This window comes from Nansenia antarctica (genome assembly GCF_963989245.1).
Source record: "Nansenia antarctica genome assembly, chromosome: 8".
NCBI classification, from domain to species: domain Eukaryota; kingdom Metazoa; phylum Chordata; class Actinopteri; order Argentiniformes; family Microstomatidae; genus Nansenia; species Nansenia antarctica.
The window spans coordinates 51,912,783-51,929,312 of record NC_137678.1 but is presented as its reverse complement, the minus strand read 5'-3'; the positions used below and the strand labels follow the sequence as shown (position 1 = coordinate 51,929,312).

The window sequence follows — 16,530 nt, the reverse complement described above, 5'->3', positions numbered from 1 at the left end:
TTGTTTTCAGGCAACAACAAAAAAATGTGTCACCTTTTTGGGCCATCGCCAGTTTGCATCCCTGATTGTCCTGCATGAGTTTAAGAAAGGCGACCGACACATAATGAGTGACATAATGAGGAAAGGAATGAGTGACTCAACAAATAATATGCAATGCACTGAGCACTGCTCAATGACGTCGTGTCAGGAAAGAGACCTATCCCCTCCATGTAACCCCTTGCCAGTTCACAATTCTTTTGTGACAAGGTCAAGGCATAAAAAACGTTAATATGCCATATTCTTTTACTATATACATATAGAAGGCGTATGGGAAGTATCATAAATCCAGGAGTTGAATTAAGATATTCATGATAAAATGATTGATGGTAAGAACTAGAATCTGCTGTGCCATCCAACTGTCATATACAACTCGTCCAGACATACATCATACGCAATTGAATAGTATCTGCTCTGTGAAGCCCATCAGCGGCTCTGCGCGTCATTTGCAATATGACAACCCTAGGGTACATAAGGTTCAGAGAATAGGAAATGTTAGAATAGGTATAGCATAGCATAGAGTACAGCACAGTGTTTTATTTGTATAGTATAGTATAGTGGATAGTGTACATAGCCTTTATTTATGTAAACCAGCTCTTTTCCCTTCTTGTTTTTAGTTTTTTTTTCCTTGCACCAGGGGAGCCCCCCCTCCCAAATTTCGTTGTTTGGTACCTGTACTATATCAATGACAATAAAGACCATTCATTCATTCATTCATACTGGAGCCACTGCACAGTCCACTGTAATAGTTGAGTGATAAATGAGATTATGGCGCCCTCTGCTGTTGAAGGTCGAGAATCATAGAACTGTCTGTGAGACTGGCAGGTGCCGCTCACCAGCGCGTAAAGTGATGGTAAAAAGGCACATTAACGAATTATTTCATTCAGATTAAACAAACTAGCCGGATGAGGTCATTGTGGTGTTAAATGCGTCTTCAAACTAGCCTACTCTGAAATATTGCTCCCTACTATTGTAGCAAATGTTAATTTTAATGCTCTCCATTATAGGCAATTTATGAGCAATTGATACTTCATACGGCACTTGAACAGAATTCGGTTTTCAAAAAAGTTGTAAAAGTGATGTTAGTTCAACACTAGGCCTTTCTTCAGGTAAACTACTTTATTTAAACGTCTCAACATTCACGTGTTTCTATATAGGCTGTAAGTCTCGACTCTATCCGGTCCAAACCCAAGGTTCATGATTGTAAAGTTTGTCAGTATACGTCAAGACACGTCACAGATTGCTCAATGTGACTACGCTATTGCTATGCTTATTGACCAATACCTTCAAGATAAATAGACACATTTGGAAAGGTCCCCCCTTCCTTCCGCCGCTCGAAAGCCACACATGTGCTTTGGGGGCGAGTAAAGGATGTGAGCAGGAGTGGCACTTGGTGCCTTTAAATAGAGCCGTATTCAAACTTTGGGAAAACAGACCAACTGAAGTTTCCAAACAGCTTGCAACCAGAGCGCACAGCACATCCCGAAATATTTTTGAGTTAATTTTCTTGTCAGTATTTCTTTTAGTAAAAAGATGGAAGGAACCAAGAAATTGGGGATGAGGGACACAGTCCTAGCGCTCTTACTGGCTGTGCTTCAGGGACTTCGACTTGTGGATTGTCTTCCAAACCCATCTCCACTCCTCGGATCCAACTGGGGGAATCCGAGAAGATACGTGCACCTGCAGACGTCTTCAGACGTTAACAACTTCTACTTGGAGATCAGTTTAAATGGGCATGTGCGCAAAACTACTCTTCGAAGTTCATACAGTAAGTTCTGTTTTGCGATTTTTGTTTTAATTTATTTTCTCCTGTATCGTTATTTAATATGAATAATTCCATGCTTTCAACAGGTGTGATATTATTGAAGGCGGAAACACGAGACCGCGTTGCGATACTCGGCGTAAAAAGTAACCGTTACTTGTGTATGGATGCTGTGGGAAATTCGTTTAGCTCTGTAAGTATAAACACACGTTTTCATACTTTAATCTATTGAAATGCAAGTTGTATTTACTTTTTTTAATTTCAGACTCGACAGGGACTTGAATTACGTTTGTTCATGTTTGAGCCCCTCATGTCAAACCCAAACGGTGCGTTTTTACGCACTGATTTCAGACAACTTTTTATTGAAAGAATTTTGATCTGGTCGAAGTGTACTCGTTTAGGATTCTGCGAGGATTATTTGGCACAACGATGGGATTAATTCATAGGAATATATCAATATATCCATACCTTTCTGAGTTTCTTCACTTGATGTTAAAATTGAATTCATTTTTAGGGAATATTGCACTACGGTTACATATGTTTAGGTGCACGATGATTATAATTTTATGATTTTATGATTTTATGATTTTTTTTAATGATTAATTTTTTTGTTTACAGCCTGTTTGCCACAAAGAGGACTGTATTTTTAACCACAAGCTTTTGGAGAACCACCGCGACGTGTACCTCTCGTGTAGGACTGGCATCTTGCTTGACTTGGAAGGGGCAAAGCAGGTGTACTCTGTGGGTCAGAACCTGCCGCAGACCTCGCTCTTCCTGTCGGAGAAGAACACGGTGCCACTGGAGCGCCTCCTGCACCGGGAGAAGAGGAACCGGGTGGTCGACCCCTCGGACCCCCACGGGGTGTACGGACAGACCGAGGACGGCTCGGACTCCCGCGCTGTGCCGGAGCTGGAGGAGGACACGGACCAGGAGGCTGAACTCTCTGACGGAGTCCTCAACGTCTCCAGAGAGACCCCCATGTCCCCGTCCGGCCACGACCCCTGGAACGTGCATTCCTCCAACCCCATTAGCCCTCGTATTACAGGAACAATGGGATGAAGAGACTGAATCGTGACGTTAGAATTATAAGGTTCGATCTCCATTTTTGTCAAAATTGAGTTTGTTACATAATCTGATCCATTAGGTGTTTATGAATGCCTGTGTGGTGTTATTTTTAAAATGTTGACATTTTTGAGTTAGTTATTCATAAAATACAAAGGTGTCATCTCACAGAACATAATGGAATGTAAAAACTTTGACGCTCAATATCTCTGAACTACCCTGAACGGAGATAGAACCTTATCATTCTAAGCTCACGTGATGTCTGTATTTGTACACTTTGGTTAAATAGTGTCGGCGGGCTATGTGTGACTGTGTGTTCACGTTGGGTCTTTTACAGCTGGTCTGAGAAACCCTTAACCTTAAACACTTTTTAACCAGATGTTGACGCGCTGCTGTCGGACACTGACGTGCGTCACAGTGGCTTGCCGCGTGCGTTTTCCTGTTTTCCCATTTGGAGACCCAGTTATGGAATATGTAACGGAAGATATTGTTTTTATGGTTTCAGACAGTGCTTTTTAATTTAATTTAAGTTCAGTTCAAACATTCTGTGTCCTAGCCCGCTCTGTTTACTGAGTCGGTTTTTTATGAGAATCAAGCTAAAAGAAATACTGAGAATCAAAGTCAAACCTGTTGTTTGAGAGGACAGCTGAAGTCATTGTTCCCTATTATTTTACGTGAAACCAATAAGCAACTAAACCCAGCGCTTTCAATTTCCCTAATGACTTCCATTCATGATTTAGGTTAACCGTTACACGGGCAACCAAATGACGCACGCGTGTCTTTGTCTCTCTATGTGCAATTTAAACCAGTCAACTCAACATTTGGCCACAACGTCCAATATGTATGAAATGGCATTATTCCTTATGTGTTATCTCATAATTAATTTATATCGGTCTACTACAGGGTTTCACTTTTATAGTGAAAATAGGCAGTTTTTCCAATGCTCTCCGACTTGAGACGAGATGTTTCAGGTGCTGGGCACCACCAGCAAGCAACAAAGCCTATATAAACGTATTTATTTATTTAAATCCATTCATGTATTGTTATTTATGGTATTTATGTGGATGCTCCATAGTTTCCAACGTATTTTGTCATTGATGTGTTGTGTATGTGAGAGTTGGTTGGGATAATATTGGAAAAGAATAAATTACATTCACACAGAAAACGTTAGATTGTTTTGGTTTTTCATTATTTTGTCATTCTGTATTTAAGGCACTACGCTTCAGTAAAAAGGTAGGGTAAACTCGGGTAATTGGGACATTAGGTAACGTGGGGCACCTCAGGCTCCAGTAGGAAGAAGCTAAACCAATGGAGTGAGAATAGAATGAAAGGAGCCTATAATAAAAATGTATTGTTTATATTTTACTTGTTTTTCCGTTTTTTATTTTATTAGAAAAGGAAATAAACATACTGGAGCTTAGGTGTTCCACATTACCCAATGACCCAGATTACCAGAATTCACCCTATTTCTTCACCTATTGTGCACTCATAGCCACCTTACCTTTGAAGCCTTACGTAATGTAAGCATAAATTAGGTACAAAGTAAATGTGAAAGGAAGCTATCTGTCTTACATTAAACGCATACGCAGGTTTAACATTGACTCACACTGGCGTTGCTGTCATTAGGTGAGTAGCCTATCCTACTCCTCTGCACCTCACAGGTAGCCAGGCCCGTCTGAGTTCCGGCTGAGTCATCGTCACAGTCTAAAAATAAACATTTCCTCATTCTATTTTTGTTTCACTCTAACTGAGTAACATTGAGGTTAACTAGACTGACCTGTAATTTAGGAGGAGCCTGATTGCCTTTAACACCCTAAGAAAAGAAAAAAAAGTACTCTTTGATGTTCAAGACCAATAAGATACATTGTTCAATATTTAGTAGTTAATCAAAATACCAATACATTGCAATATAGCTACAAGTTGCGAACAGTATAACACATTTATCAACAGGTAGGTACAATACAAGGTAGGCTCACATGCAAACTCTATTTAAAACACGCCTCACATATTTATGCTGCCACTGGTGGCTTTGGAACAGGTCTTCTGGTTGTTCCTGGAGTTATCTGGACACAGGTCAGTAAATGGAACCTTCAGGTGCTGTGACTTATTCTTGTCACGCTCAACTTGGACTATAAAGAAACTAGTGATTTGTATCAGGTCTAATTTACACCGTGTGAAAACTCCTGTGAAAACACTGACGTAGGTAGGAGTCCTCTCCTTCACTCCCCTCAGGGGGGCCAGCCGACCACCCCCCCCCTCCCCAACACCCCCAATTCAAATAGATTTTAAGAGGTGACTTGTGGTTGTAATTCAATAGTGCAGTGCTGAACATAACATGATTTACATGAAAATATCAATGAGTTACAATAATGACAAAATAACATGGCAATGTCTATACATAAGGTTATTGGTAAACACAAGTACAGTCTGTGCTCTGAGGATCAAAGTGTACCAATTCTCCTGGAGTACAGGCATGTATGGATCAGTAGAATAAGAGGGTGTTCTCACTAGAACATTTGCTTCACTTGAAACAGAGTTTAGGATAAAGTTCGCTTTGCTCTGCGTCGTTTGGAGCTGTGAGAACGCGCATTCGAAGTAACTCCCGGAGCAAATACCCGTCGGATGCTCCGCTTGAAAAGAGTGGTTTCGCTTCGGTTACAAGCACGCGTGTTGATCTGGATAAGAGAGGGACGAACGGGCAATTTTCTATTTTTCTGACCAATCAACTACCACGTCTGTTGCTTCGATTGCGTATGTTACTTCGTTTACATGAAGGGCTGTGAGAACGCAAATCAGAGAAATAATTTATGCAACAATGTTGCGAACTCATCCACTTGCCTCCGGGTCTCGATTCGGACTTTCATGTGAGAACATGACCTCAGAGAAGCGGAACATATGGTTAATAAGTAAATCAGCAACAGTCATGATACAATTATGGATGGACATGCATATGTTGTGAACTGGTATGGGAGCACGCTCCTCCATCCTGTTCCTAAGGTGATATACTGTATGTGCTGTTTGTGATTGCTCCACTTGCACCCACGGATGGCTGGATGGATGGATGGATGTGAACATTTTACAAATTAAGCAACAAAGTAAAAATGACACTAAGACTGTATTGTTTAGGAAGGCATTTAAACATGGACCACAGCCAGACACATCTCAGTCTGTTGAAACGTAAACTGTCATAAATTCAACAATTTTAAAAACATGACAAGATGCGGCAAAGTGCAGTATTACTAACTAGACTAACTAACTAGTAACCAACTAGACAAGTACCTCAACAGGGTAACAACATCTCTAGCCTATTAAATGATTGGAAGACAGTCAATGCCTTTCACACAAGATACAGTACAGTATACAGTACATTCAGTGACAGTAGTTTTGCACGGAGCCATAATCTACTGCAAAGGTTCAATGACAGTTTAAGAAAAAAATCATTTACCCAGTGTATGACATTGTTGTGCGTGCTTAGTCGTGAGCTTGAATTATAAGGTTCTATCTCCGTTTAGGGCAGTTCAGAGATATTGAGCGTCAACGTTTTTACATTCCATTATGTTCTGTGAGATGGAACCTTTGTGTTTTATTAATTAATAACTAAAAAATGACAAAACAACATTTTTTAAAATAACACCACACAGGCATTAATAAACACCTAATGGATCAGATTATGTAAAAAAAACTCAATTTTGACAAAAATGGAGATAGAACCTTATAATTCTAACGTCACGTAGTGCTAAGGCACCTCATTGGTGCAGTGGGTAGCTAAGCTACTAAGATGTTCTTGAGGCCCCGCCTCCATTTCAACGAGTGGGTCAAACAAAGATGAGGAATCAAACAGAGAAACACTGCACACACAGACCTTTCCTTCAATCCTCTCTCCACTTTCTCTGGCCTCTACTATTCATCCCTCTACTTCCTCTGATCGCCGTCTTCGCTGGCTCTGAGGTGGTCCTTCCTGTTGGTAAAGACGCAGCGGACGGCGGAGAGGAGCGCCACGCCGCCGGACTCGCCGCGAGACAGCGTGAGGACGAAGCGGCTGATGCCCGTGTTAGGGCAGGGCGAGAACACCTGGGACATCCTCAGGCCGGGGGGCAGAGAGCACTGCAAGTCCTCCACGAAGTGACGCACCGCCACGCGGATGTAGGCGCCGTGACTCACCACCAGGGCGTGGACGGAGACCCCCTGGAGGCCGTCGTCAGGCGAGACAGGAAGAGGCCCAGCCGCCGCCGCCGCCGCCGCCTCCACCTCAGCCTCCGTCCCCTCGATGGGACAGCTCTGTCCCGGCCAGCCGTGGTCGTCCACCATCCGCTTGTAAAGAGCCTTGAGGAACTTCTTGAATCGCAGCCTCACCTGGACGCAGGTACAACGACACACCCACATTATTGTTACACATATTATGAAATGTATTATTTCTTATAGGTGGAGAAAAAAGGGTCATGTGTTGAACCATCAACATCAAACAGGACGGACTACTGCCTCAGTTGAACCACTGCGTGGCGCTGCTGGACATAGAATGTTCTATCAGCTGTCTGATGAGCAGAACAGAGCTGGTGGGCTGTCAGCCAATCACAGGAACAAGGGTTTCATTTCCAAGTATGGAGGTTCCAGACTCACCTGTTCTAAGGTCTCTCCTCCTGGAGGGGTGAAGTCACGACATGACTTGCCGGCAGCGTTGGCCATGTTCTTCAGGTGCTCCTTGGGCCGTCCCTCTGCGATCCCAAACCCCTGTGTGATGGAACCACCGCAATAAACAATATGAAGATTGAAGCCACTGATATAAACAATGAGTGAGGATGGTTTTATTTGAGTGTTCAAATTGCAAAGACCATCATTGCATCATTCTGATTAACCTCTCCACCCCCTATACATTACCTGAACGTGTTCTCTTCCTCTCTCTAGCCCTGTGTCTGACTGCCACTGTTTTTAATCGAAGGCTCTAATTACGACTGAGATATATATATTCACTTATTCAGACTTATTATAAGTCGCTTTGTCGATAAAAGTGTCTGCCAAATGACTTGAATGTTAAAAAAAGAAGAAAGAAAACAGTAAAAGCCATAATGAGGCTTAATGCAAAACGTACCATCTCTCTGAGTAAGGGGTCAAAATGACCCATCTCTCTGAGTAAGGGGTCAAAACGACCCATCACTCTGAGTAACGGGTCAAAATGACCCATCTCTCTGAGTAAGGGGTCAAAACGTACCATCTCTCTGAGTAAGGGGTCAAAACGACCCATCTCTCTGAGTAACGGGTCAAAACGACCCATCGCTCTGAGTAACGGGTCAAAATGACCCATCTCTCTGAGTAAGGGGTCAAAACGTACCCTCTCTCTGAGTAAGGGGTCAAAATGACCCATCTCTCTGAGTAAGGGGTCAAAACGTACCATCTCTCTGAGCAAGGGGTCAAAATGACCCATCTCTCTGAGTAAGGGGTCAAAACGTACCATCTCTCTGAGTAGGGGGTCAAACTCCATTTCAGTGCCAGAGGAGTGAGTGTTATTCCTCATAATGCATTCAGCAGTCTGAAAAAAGGAAGAAAAACATGAATGATAATCAGGCCTGCAAGACTATACATATAATATTAATAGAATTCCCCATCCCCTCTTATGGCAGTTCTTAAGCTTTTCCCACCAAGTCAGCTAAAAGGTTAGAGAGTGGATGACACTCGTATGTAAACAACGGCAGGTTGTCATTATTTCAGCACTTTCACCGAGTGACATTTCTCATATAATTTGGCACCTGGGACATTTGTTTAGCATTGACCCCTGTTCTCTTTTTCAACAATAGCATATACATTTGGATCGATAAATATTTGGACAGTGACACAATTTCCATAATTTTGGCTCTGTATGCCACCACAATGGATTTGAAATAAAACTGTCGAGATGTAATTGAAGTGCAGACTTTCAGCTTTAATTCAAGGGGTTGAACAAAAATATTGTATGAAATGTTTAGGAATTGCAACCATTTTTATACACAGTCCCCTATTTTCAGGAGCTCAAAAGTAATTGGACAAATTAACATAATCATAAATACAATTTTCATTTTTAATACTTTGTCGAGAATCATTTGCAGGCAATGACTGTCTGAAGTCTGGAACACATGGACATCACCAAATGCTGGGTTTCCTCCTTTGTGATGCTTTGTCAGGCCTTTACTGCAGCAGTCTTCAGCTGTTGTTTGTTCGTGGGTCTTTCTGCCTTAAGTTTTGTCTTCAGCAAGTGAAATGCATGCTCAATCGGGTTAAGATCAGGTCATTGACTCGGCCATTGCAGAATATTCCACTTCTTTGCCTTAAAAAACTCCTGGGTTGCTTGTGCAGTATGTTTTGGGTCATTGTCCATCTGTATTATGAAGTGCCATCCAATCAACTTTGCTGAATTTGTCTGAATCTGAGCAGACAGAATATCCCTAAACACTTCAGAATTCATCCGTCTGCTTCTGTCTTCTGTCACATCATCAATAAACAATAGTGACCCAGTGCCATTGGAAGCCATGCATGCCCATGCCATCACACTGCCACCACTGTGTTTTACAGATGATGTGGTATGCGTCGGATCATGAGCCGTTCCAAGCCTTCTCCATACTTTTTTCTTCCCATCATTCTGGTAGAGGTTGGAACAATGGAAAGGTCTTTTTTTTCCGAAGAATTATTTGAGTGATTTGATTTCCCTATCTCAGTTTTTTCCCGGGACATATTGCATATAATTCCAAATGCTCTCTGGGAAAAGGTAGTGTATGTGGGTATGGTTTAGGAGAACACCATATGGTCTAGCGGTTAGGATTCCTGGTTTTCACCCAGGCGGCCCGGGTTCGACTCCCGGTATGGGAACTCGTTCTTAAGGGGTAGTGGTGGTCTAGTGGATAGTGAGTTGGACTTGTGATCGGAAGGTTGTGAGTTCAAATCCCGCCTGAAACCACACCGCTACTAGTGTGCCCTTGAGTAAGGCACTTAGCCCTCAGTTACTCCAGGGGGAATGTCCCTGTAATTGTAAATCGCTTTGGATTAAAAGCGTTTGCTAAATGGAAAATTAAATTAAATTAAATTAACACTGAAGGAGTTTAAAATGGCCAGTTCCTGAAACCAAAACTGGAATTGGAAGTGGAATTGGATGCAATCATGATTTCTGATGAAATAATCAACAAAGGCAACATATATCTTTTTTGGGCTTTGGAGCCAACGCAATACTTTCAGTCTGGTGTGCCAGACTACAGGAATCTGAAGCTGTGAAGGTAATCTATCGTGTGTGTTTCCTGGTAGTAACCTAAGCTAACCTAAGCTAACCATACCCAAAGATGGCATTACCTGTGACACTAGATGGTGATGCACCGTAGATGGAAATGTGTAGTCCTCTCTAACATGGTTGTAATTTGTTCTATTTTTTATGTAACTAGAGATTTAAGTGTTTAATATTATGCCAAATGTAAAATTGTATAATGTATGATATATTGTAATGTTTGATATTGTAATTTAAAGTATGTTTTATATGCTAAATGTTATTTGTAATATATGTTTAAAATGTGGACCCCACTAAAAGTAGCTCATGCCTATGGGTATAGCTAATGGGGATCCTTCCAATAAATAAACAAAATAAAATGACCTGAACACTGTGACATCAGGACTCACCTGGCGGGCACGTTGCAGGTTACTGACGAACACGTTGTGGAACCTGACCGCTCTGAGGTACCGTCCTACTGCCTCTGCCTGCTGCTGCCCCGTCTCCGACAGGACAGTGTCCACCCCCTGACCTGGTGGCACAAGACCAGCATGTGGTGAGCTTAGAATTATAAGGTTCTATCTCCATTTTTGGTCCATTTTTTTTTTTTTACATAATGTGATCCATTAGGTGTTTAATGCCTGTGTGGTGTTATTTTTAAAATGTTGACATTTTTGAGTTAGTCATTAATAAAATACAAAGGTTCCATCTCACAGAACATAATGGAATGTAAACACTTTGACGCTCAATATCTCTGAACTACCCTAAACGGATAGTTTTAGGGTTTATTTTCAGTAGCAATGAAATATTCGTTGTTGCACCCACATTAAACACAACTGCAGAGGATGCCTGATTGATGGCATGGCGCTAAATGTACATTTGAGTCATTTGTCTATTTACAATTATAAGTAGTTTTGTTGTTGTTGTTGCTGTTGTTAGTTTTTGGTAGGCTACAGGACTATAGTTTACTTTCAACATACCTTGTAGCAACTTGTCCTTGTTGTATTGCGTCTCCCCACTGGACATAGATATGACAGTTAGTCCTGCAAATTAAAACTCTCCTTGCCTGCTCAGATTATCTCATTCAAAAAGAATCAATGAAAAGCAGGAGGCGTTCAACTGGGAGATGATTCCATGTGGAAGACATGACACTTCGTGAGCTTAGAATGATAAGGTTCTATCTCCGTTCAGGGTAGTTCAGAGATATTGAGCGTCAACGTTTTTACATTCCATTATGTTTTGTGAGATGGAACCTTTGTATTTTATTAATTACTAACTAAAAAATGTCAACATTTTTAAAATAACACCACACAGGCATTAATAAACACCTAATGGATCAGATTATGTAAAAAAAACCTACATTTTGACAAAAATGGAGATAGAACCTTATAATTCTAACGTCACGACATGACACTTGACAATATCACAAGGCCGTTTAACACAAATCATTTAAATCAGATTAGATAACGCTTTTGTATAGTATTGTATTGGTGGTGAATGACAGCATTGCTTGCTTGAAGTGCTTCAATCCGACAGAACAGAATCATGCAGCACACTGCGTGCAAAACCGAAAGACATTAGGCTAGATAGTAGGCTACGTTTAACCATTATATTCACTTACTGTCGGATGATTGTCAAGCTAAATGTAAGCATGTTAAGCTATGTAGATTAAAAGACAGTTTAGCGGTACTTCCTGGTTCGTGGCAAGAGGTTTTAAAAAGAGGCCTGCCCTGCCCCTCGTAAAACAATCTGATTGGTGGGATATGCGGCAACAACGTTCCGACGGTGTGATGGTAGCCAATCAGAAGAGCCGCGGCTATCTCAGGCCAATGGCATTGCACAAGGTCTTCTTGATACTCTGTCATCATTCAACAGTACACTAGATAACCCCCCCCTACACACACACACACACGCACACGCACACGCACACGCACGCGCACGCGCACACGCACACGCACACGCACACGCACACACTTCATGCAGGGAAAATCTGAAATGACCATGGGAACTCACAAAATAAGATGACATGTTGCACGACTTAAGTCGCCCTCCTGAGGTCACAAAGGATATTGCCTTTCAATAGAACTTCAAACAACTGCGCCCCCTGGTGCTGAAAGGCCTAAACAGTCAGTGTGCTAATAAAAGCAAGCCTAGCCTTATATAGAGAGAGATTATTTGATTATACATCAGCAGCAGCAGCAAAAGCTGTCATGCTCAATGTAGGAAACATTTGAAAACTTAACAGAAACCATCAAAAACTTGCTAAAAACAAATCTATGTAATTATTTCAGGGACATTAATCATCTTGAACTTTTCACCCTTGAGTGAGTTATGTTGAAGTCAGTCAAGAACATACATTTCATTGCATCTTTAATGATTCGTGCCTTTGAGCTTCATCTCAGCTCCCCGACATGGATCATCGTGCATAGTTACAGCATAAAAACACCAATATCGCCAATGTCATCACTCACACCGACCTCGTCATCATTTCACTCACATTTCACCGTGAACATATCTCAACCAACAGCGCAATAAAACCAGACACATTATTTTTAGCTCGAATTTATTTAACAGAAGTTTTGGAGCAGACACTTCTGAGGTACATAATGTGGTTTACTGAGGTGAGAATCGAAACAAATTGGAAACCCACACAGTTATCCACATTTTGTGAACTATGATACACAAAAAAACATTCTTACAAAAACTTAGACTAAATGACTTAATGAGTACCTCACAAAATTAATTCCACTTAATCCAAATCGATTGATCCGAGATGTGCCAATTATTTGCCAAGTCAAAAGTAGGAAAAATAAAACTAATAAAATAGATTTGCTTTTTTGTCTTCCAAATACATGTTCTATAGCCCTGTCTCTCGTTTAGCACCAGGTATAATATGGAATATGGTTTATAGCAGAGGCTGATGGAAATAGAAATTGGAGGAGGGGCTCATTGTAAGATAAGAGATAAGATAATATTAAGCTTTGTTATGATTGAACAGAGCACAAGTACATGTTGTTTGTGCACACGCCAGGGAGAACAGAGCCCCTAGGCTACCTGCCACCCAAACAGGTGAGGGGAATTGAACCTCGGTCTCAACGCATGGAACGCATTCCTCCGTCCATTACAATGACTCCATCCTCCCGATTTCTACCTCAACTGGTGTGTATTATTTTCTACCTCAACCGGTGTGTAGTCTTTTCGGCCAACGAATGATCAGTGGAATCTAAACAAATAAGTAAGAGAAGTTTCTGTGGAAGTGACTTGTGGATCTCCTGCCTCTCATCCAGGAAAAACTTTGTTTATATAAAAAAAACAAAAAACAAAAAAACAAAAAAAAGACTGTCAACAAGCTCAGAGTCAGAGCCTTTTCCCCTTTGCTCCCTGATAAACTGCTGAGTCGTGAGGTAACACGAGATGGCATCTCACTTTCTTTGCCCAATGAACCTGAGGTACACAAACATTTCAGTTGTAGAATGCAGCAAGAAAATTCTAGAACACAAGATACATGGAAAGAAGAGAATGAAACATGCTATTAAAGAAAACGGCACAAAGTACTTCAGTACAGGACTCACCCTGTCCTCCTACCTCACCACTCTGTCCAGTACACACACAACAAAGAAAAGCTAAGGAACAATTTCATATACAAAAAAATCCATAACATAGCAGCACACTGGTGTATATCAAAATAAGGCAATTTGTATAGGCCAAGACTGAAAATAGAAAAGCTTAATAGCAGCAACAGAAAAATATCAAACATAAACAAACAGATCTATTTTGGCTTTTATCACATAGGAATTACATCTCCTTTTAGTATAATAACAGAAAACAAAACCTTAAAATGCATAACAATATGTTTTCTCTGTTTAAAGCAGGTGTCGTAGCAATATAAGAAAGGTTCAGTTGATAGTGAGGAGCAGAGCTTTTTGTCCTCACATTTAACAGACTGAGTATTCAACATATCACCCCATGAGGAAAATGGGTAATTCTAACATTAAGCTGAACTCCCCCCCCCCCCCCACCCCTCCCCTTATAAATGATGTGGCGCTTAACAAAGACTTTTCTCATCATACAAACCCTGTCCTTGTCATCTTTTTCAAGATGGTGGAAACTGAGAAAATGGCTGCACATGAGCAAAAAAATTAACCAGAAACAAACATTTAGAACAAAGTAACCCTTTCTTAAAACCATTACGTTCATCTGGCTATGAAGCAGGCAAAATGAAATTCAAGTAAGTTAAATGGATGCAATCAATTATGAAAAATCAAGTCTAGGTGTGATTTTAGCTTTCCTAGGTTTGCATTGCAATTGATTTGGTTCCATATTTCAACACAACTATAAAACGGTAAACCCTACTCCTACTCACTGGTCAGGGAATGCTTTCTAGACAACGTGCATCACCCCAAGTGGGAATCCAGCCCAGAAAAGACCAAATAACTTAAAGAAAACCCCCCCAAAAAAGAAAACACCCCTACTAAACCCCACCAACCCCCCTTCGATCATCATCCCCTTCAACTTTTTAGGAGTGTGTTTTAAAAGTGCATTTAGGTTGATCCAAGTCCCCATTTTGACCATGACTTAAACATCTACTATCGAATTGATGACAGGAGGCACAGATGGGAAATGTTACAGTACAACCTGCTCCCTCGTGATCAGGGCCCGTCAGAAACGGACAGCGACCAGTGAGGCCGGTCCCGGCATGCCACTCAAGTATCATGTGACTCCAGAGAATTAGAGCTAACTTTCCTTTCCTGTCTTCGTCCACTCGTTTGAACTGTCTACTGTCTTCTGTCCATCATGTCCCTGCACTACTCCCATGTACGTCCACTCTTCTAAACACTTATCCATACAACACTTTCACCATCCACCATTTCCTTTCCACAGATACTTCCACACTCCCTTAAGCCACTAACTAATCTTACACAAACACACCAAACTTTTGTCTACACCTCTCTCCTCTAATGTTCAGCCTAAGACCCCCTCCGACATGCCTAGTCTCTGATCTTTAGTATCGGCTTCAGCTGGTCCGTAACACAACAGAACATCACTGACTCTACAGAGACCAACACGGTGCTGCCTGTGCTCCTTAACTCTCTCAAAATAACATGCAGGAGCAACTCAGAGCGCACACGTGCACACACACACCAATAACATCAAATGAATCATTACAATATCGTAACAAAAAATATCCTCATTCAATTCAAATATATGTACTGTAAATATTGGCCTGGTAACTTGGCAATGAAATTAAGACATTAACAGCTGATTGCTGAAGTATCCTCCTCCTCCCTCTGGCCCTTTGAGAGGCCGTAGCTAACGTCACATCCCCCTCAGGGCTCCTCCTCACTCTTGCCTAGCCCTCCTCCCTCCTCCCTCTCTCTGCGAGCGGGCCCAGCCCTCTCCTGGCCAGCATAGATGAGCATAAATAGTAAGCAGTGCTACAGGTGCACAGTATAGCAGGTAGGAGAAGCAGCTCTCCTCACCTGTATAATAGCTTCGCTTAAATGCCTTTTTATAAACGCTGTGCACGGCCGGTCACCCTGTCTGCACACAGTCCTTCTACAGGCCTCCTGTATGGCTGAAACTGAAGAGATGTCACAGTGGAGGAAAACCCACTCACTGTAAGAATTGATAAATGCTTAAAGGTGCAATCTGTAATTGAAATAACAACAAAGCAGGGTCCCCGACACCTTTTTTGGAGCTATGGGGCGGGGCTGGGGAAGAGTAACCACTCTCAATTTCATAAACAGAGCTATGGATGCAAGGACTGACCATACATGGGATAAATAAAAATAGAAAATAAAGATTTGAGTAACTCTAACCTAACCTAATTTAAAAGATTTATTGCACCAATTACAGATTGCCCCTTTAATGTGGATGAAAAATAATAATAATAATAACGATCTCACAAAATAATAATAATAATAATAGTAATAATAATTATAAAATGTATTTTTTCAAAAATAATTGTTTGCGCTATATATGATGATAACATCCGTCTAGTTCTTATAGAGTGATAATATTTCAGGTAATTTCAAGTATGCAAATCTATTCAGGTTTCTTCTCTTCTGCAATCCTATCAAGTTTTCAAAAACATTAACATCTAAATTAGCTTGTTTGATTTAATGTGGTGTATAGGCTACTGTATGTCAATATGTGACCAGCTAGATATACCAGCAAGCCTTCACAAACTGACAGTTACTGATGGCAGCTCAACCATTTCCCTCCTGTTCTTTGTGGGAGTTGGCAGTTCATTTGGTTGAGTTGGCAGTTCATTTGGTTGAGTTGGCAGTTCATTTGGTTGAGTTGGCAGTTCATTTGGTTGAGTTGGCAGTTCATTTGGTTGACATGGTGAACATTGTGGGGGGGGGGGGGGTTCTTTAGATTGGCATGGCGTAAAATGGTGGGAGCTCATTGGCTGACGTTTACTCGCGTCACTGCGTGTGGTGGCAGC

At 41.4% G+C, this 16,530-nt stretch overlaps 2 protein-coding genes across 3 annotated transcripts in view; one reads left to right on the top strand and one right to left on the bottom strand.

Annotated features, from left to right (window-relative positions):
• tigarb (TP53 induced glycolysis regulatory phosphatase b) overlaps positions 1-11,772 on the bottom strand; it is a 23,705-nt gene extending 11,933 nt beyond the window's left edge. The window contains exons 1-6 of one of the 2 annotated variants that reach the window (XR_013937626.1): positions 11,701-11,772; positions 11,060-11,097; positions 10,490-10,611; positions 8,307-8,384; positions 7,478-7,588; positions 6,572-7,213 (exon numbers count right to left, since the gene is read on the bottom strand). Coding sequence is in view for 1 of the 2 variants with exons in the window: in XM_080537859.1 (XP_080393985.1) it covers positions 6,773-7,213; positions 7,478-7,588; positions 8,307-8,384; positions 10,490-10,611; positions 11,060-11,097; positions 11,701-11,732 (822 nt within the window). In the remaining variant the exon portion in view is untranslated. Of the gene's footprint in view, positions 1-6,150; positions 7,214-7,477; positions 7,589-8,306; positions 8,385-10,489; positions 10,612-11,059; positions 11,098-11,700 lie in introns of those variants that run through there. The other variant, XM_080537859.1, reaches the window with a different exon arrangement.
• On the top strand, positions 1,570-2,857 carry fgf23 (fibroblast growth factor 23; the record flags this gene model as incomplete). The annotated part of the gene is made up of 3 exons (XM_080537913.1): positions 1,570-1,804; positions 1,888-1,991; positions 2,417-2,857. The coding sequence occupies 3 exons, from the start codon at positions 1,570-1,572 to the stop codon at positions 2,855-2,857; spliced, it is 780 nt and encodes a 259-aa protein (XP_080394039.1).
• Positions 11,773-16,530: the final 4,758 nt, after the last annotated feature.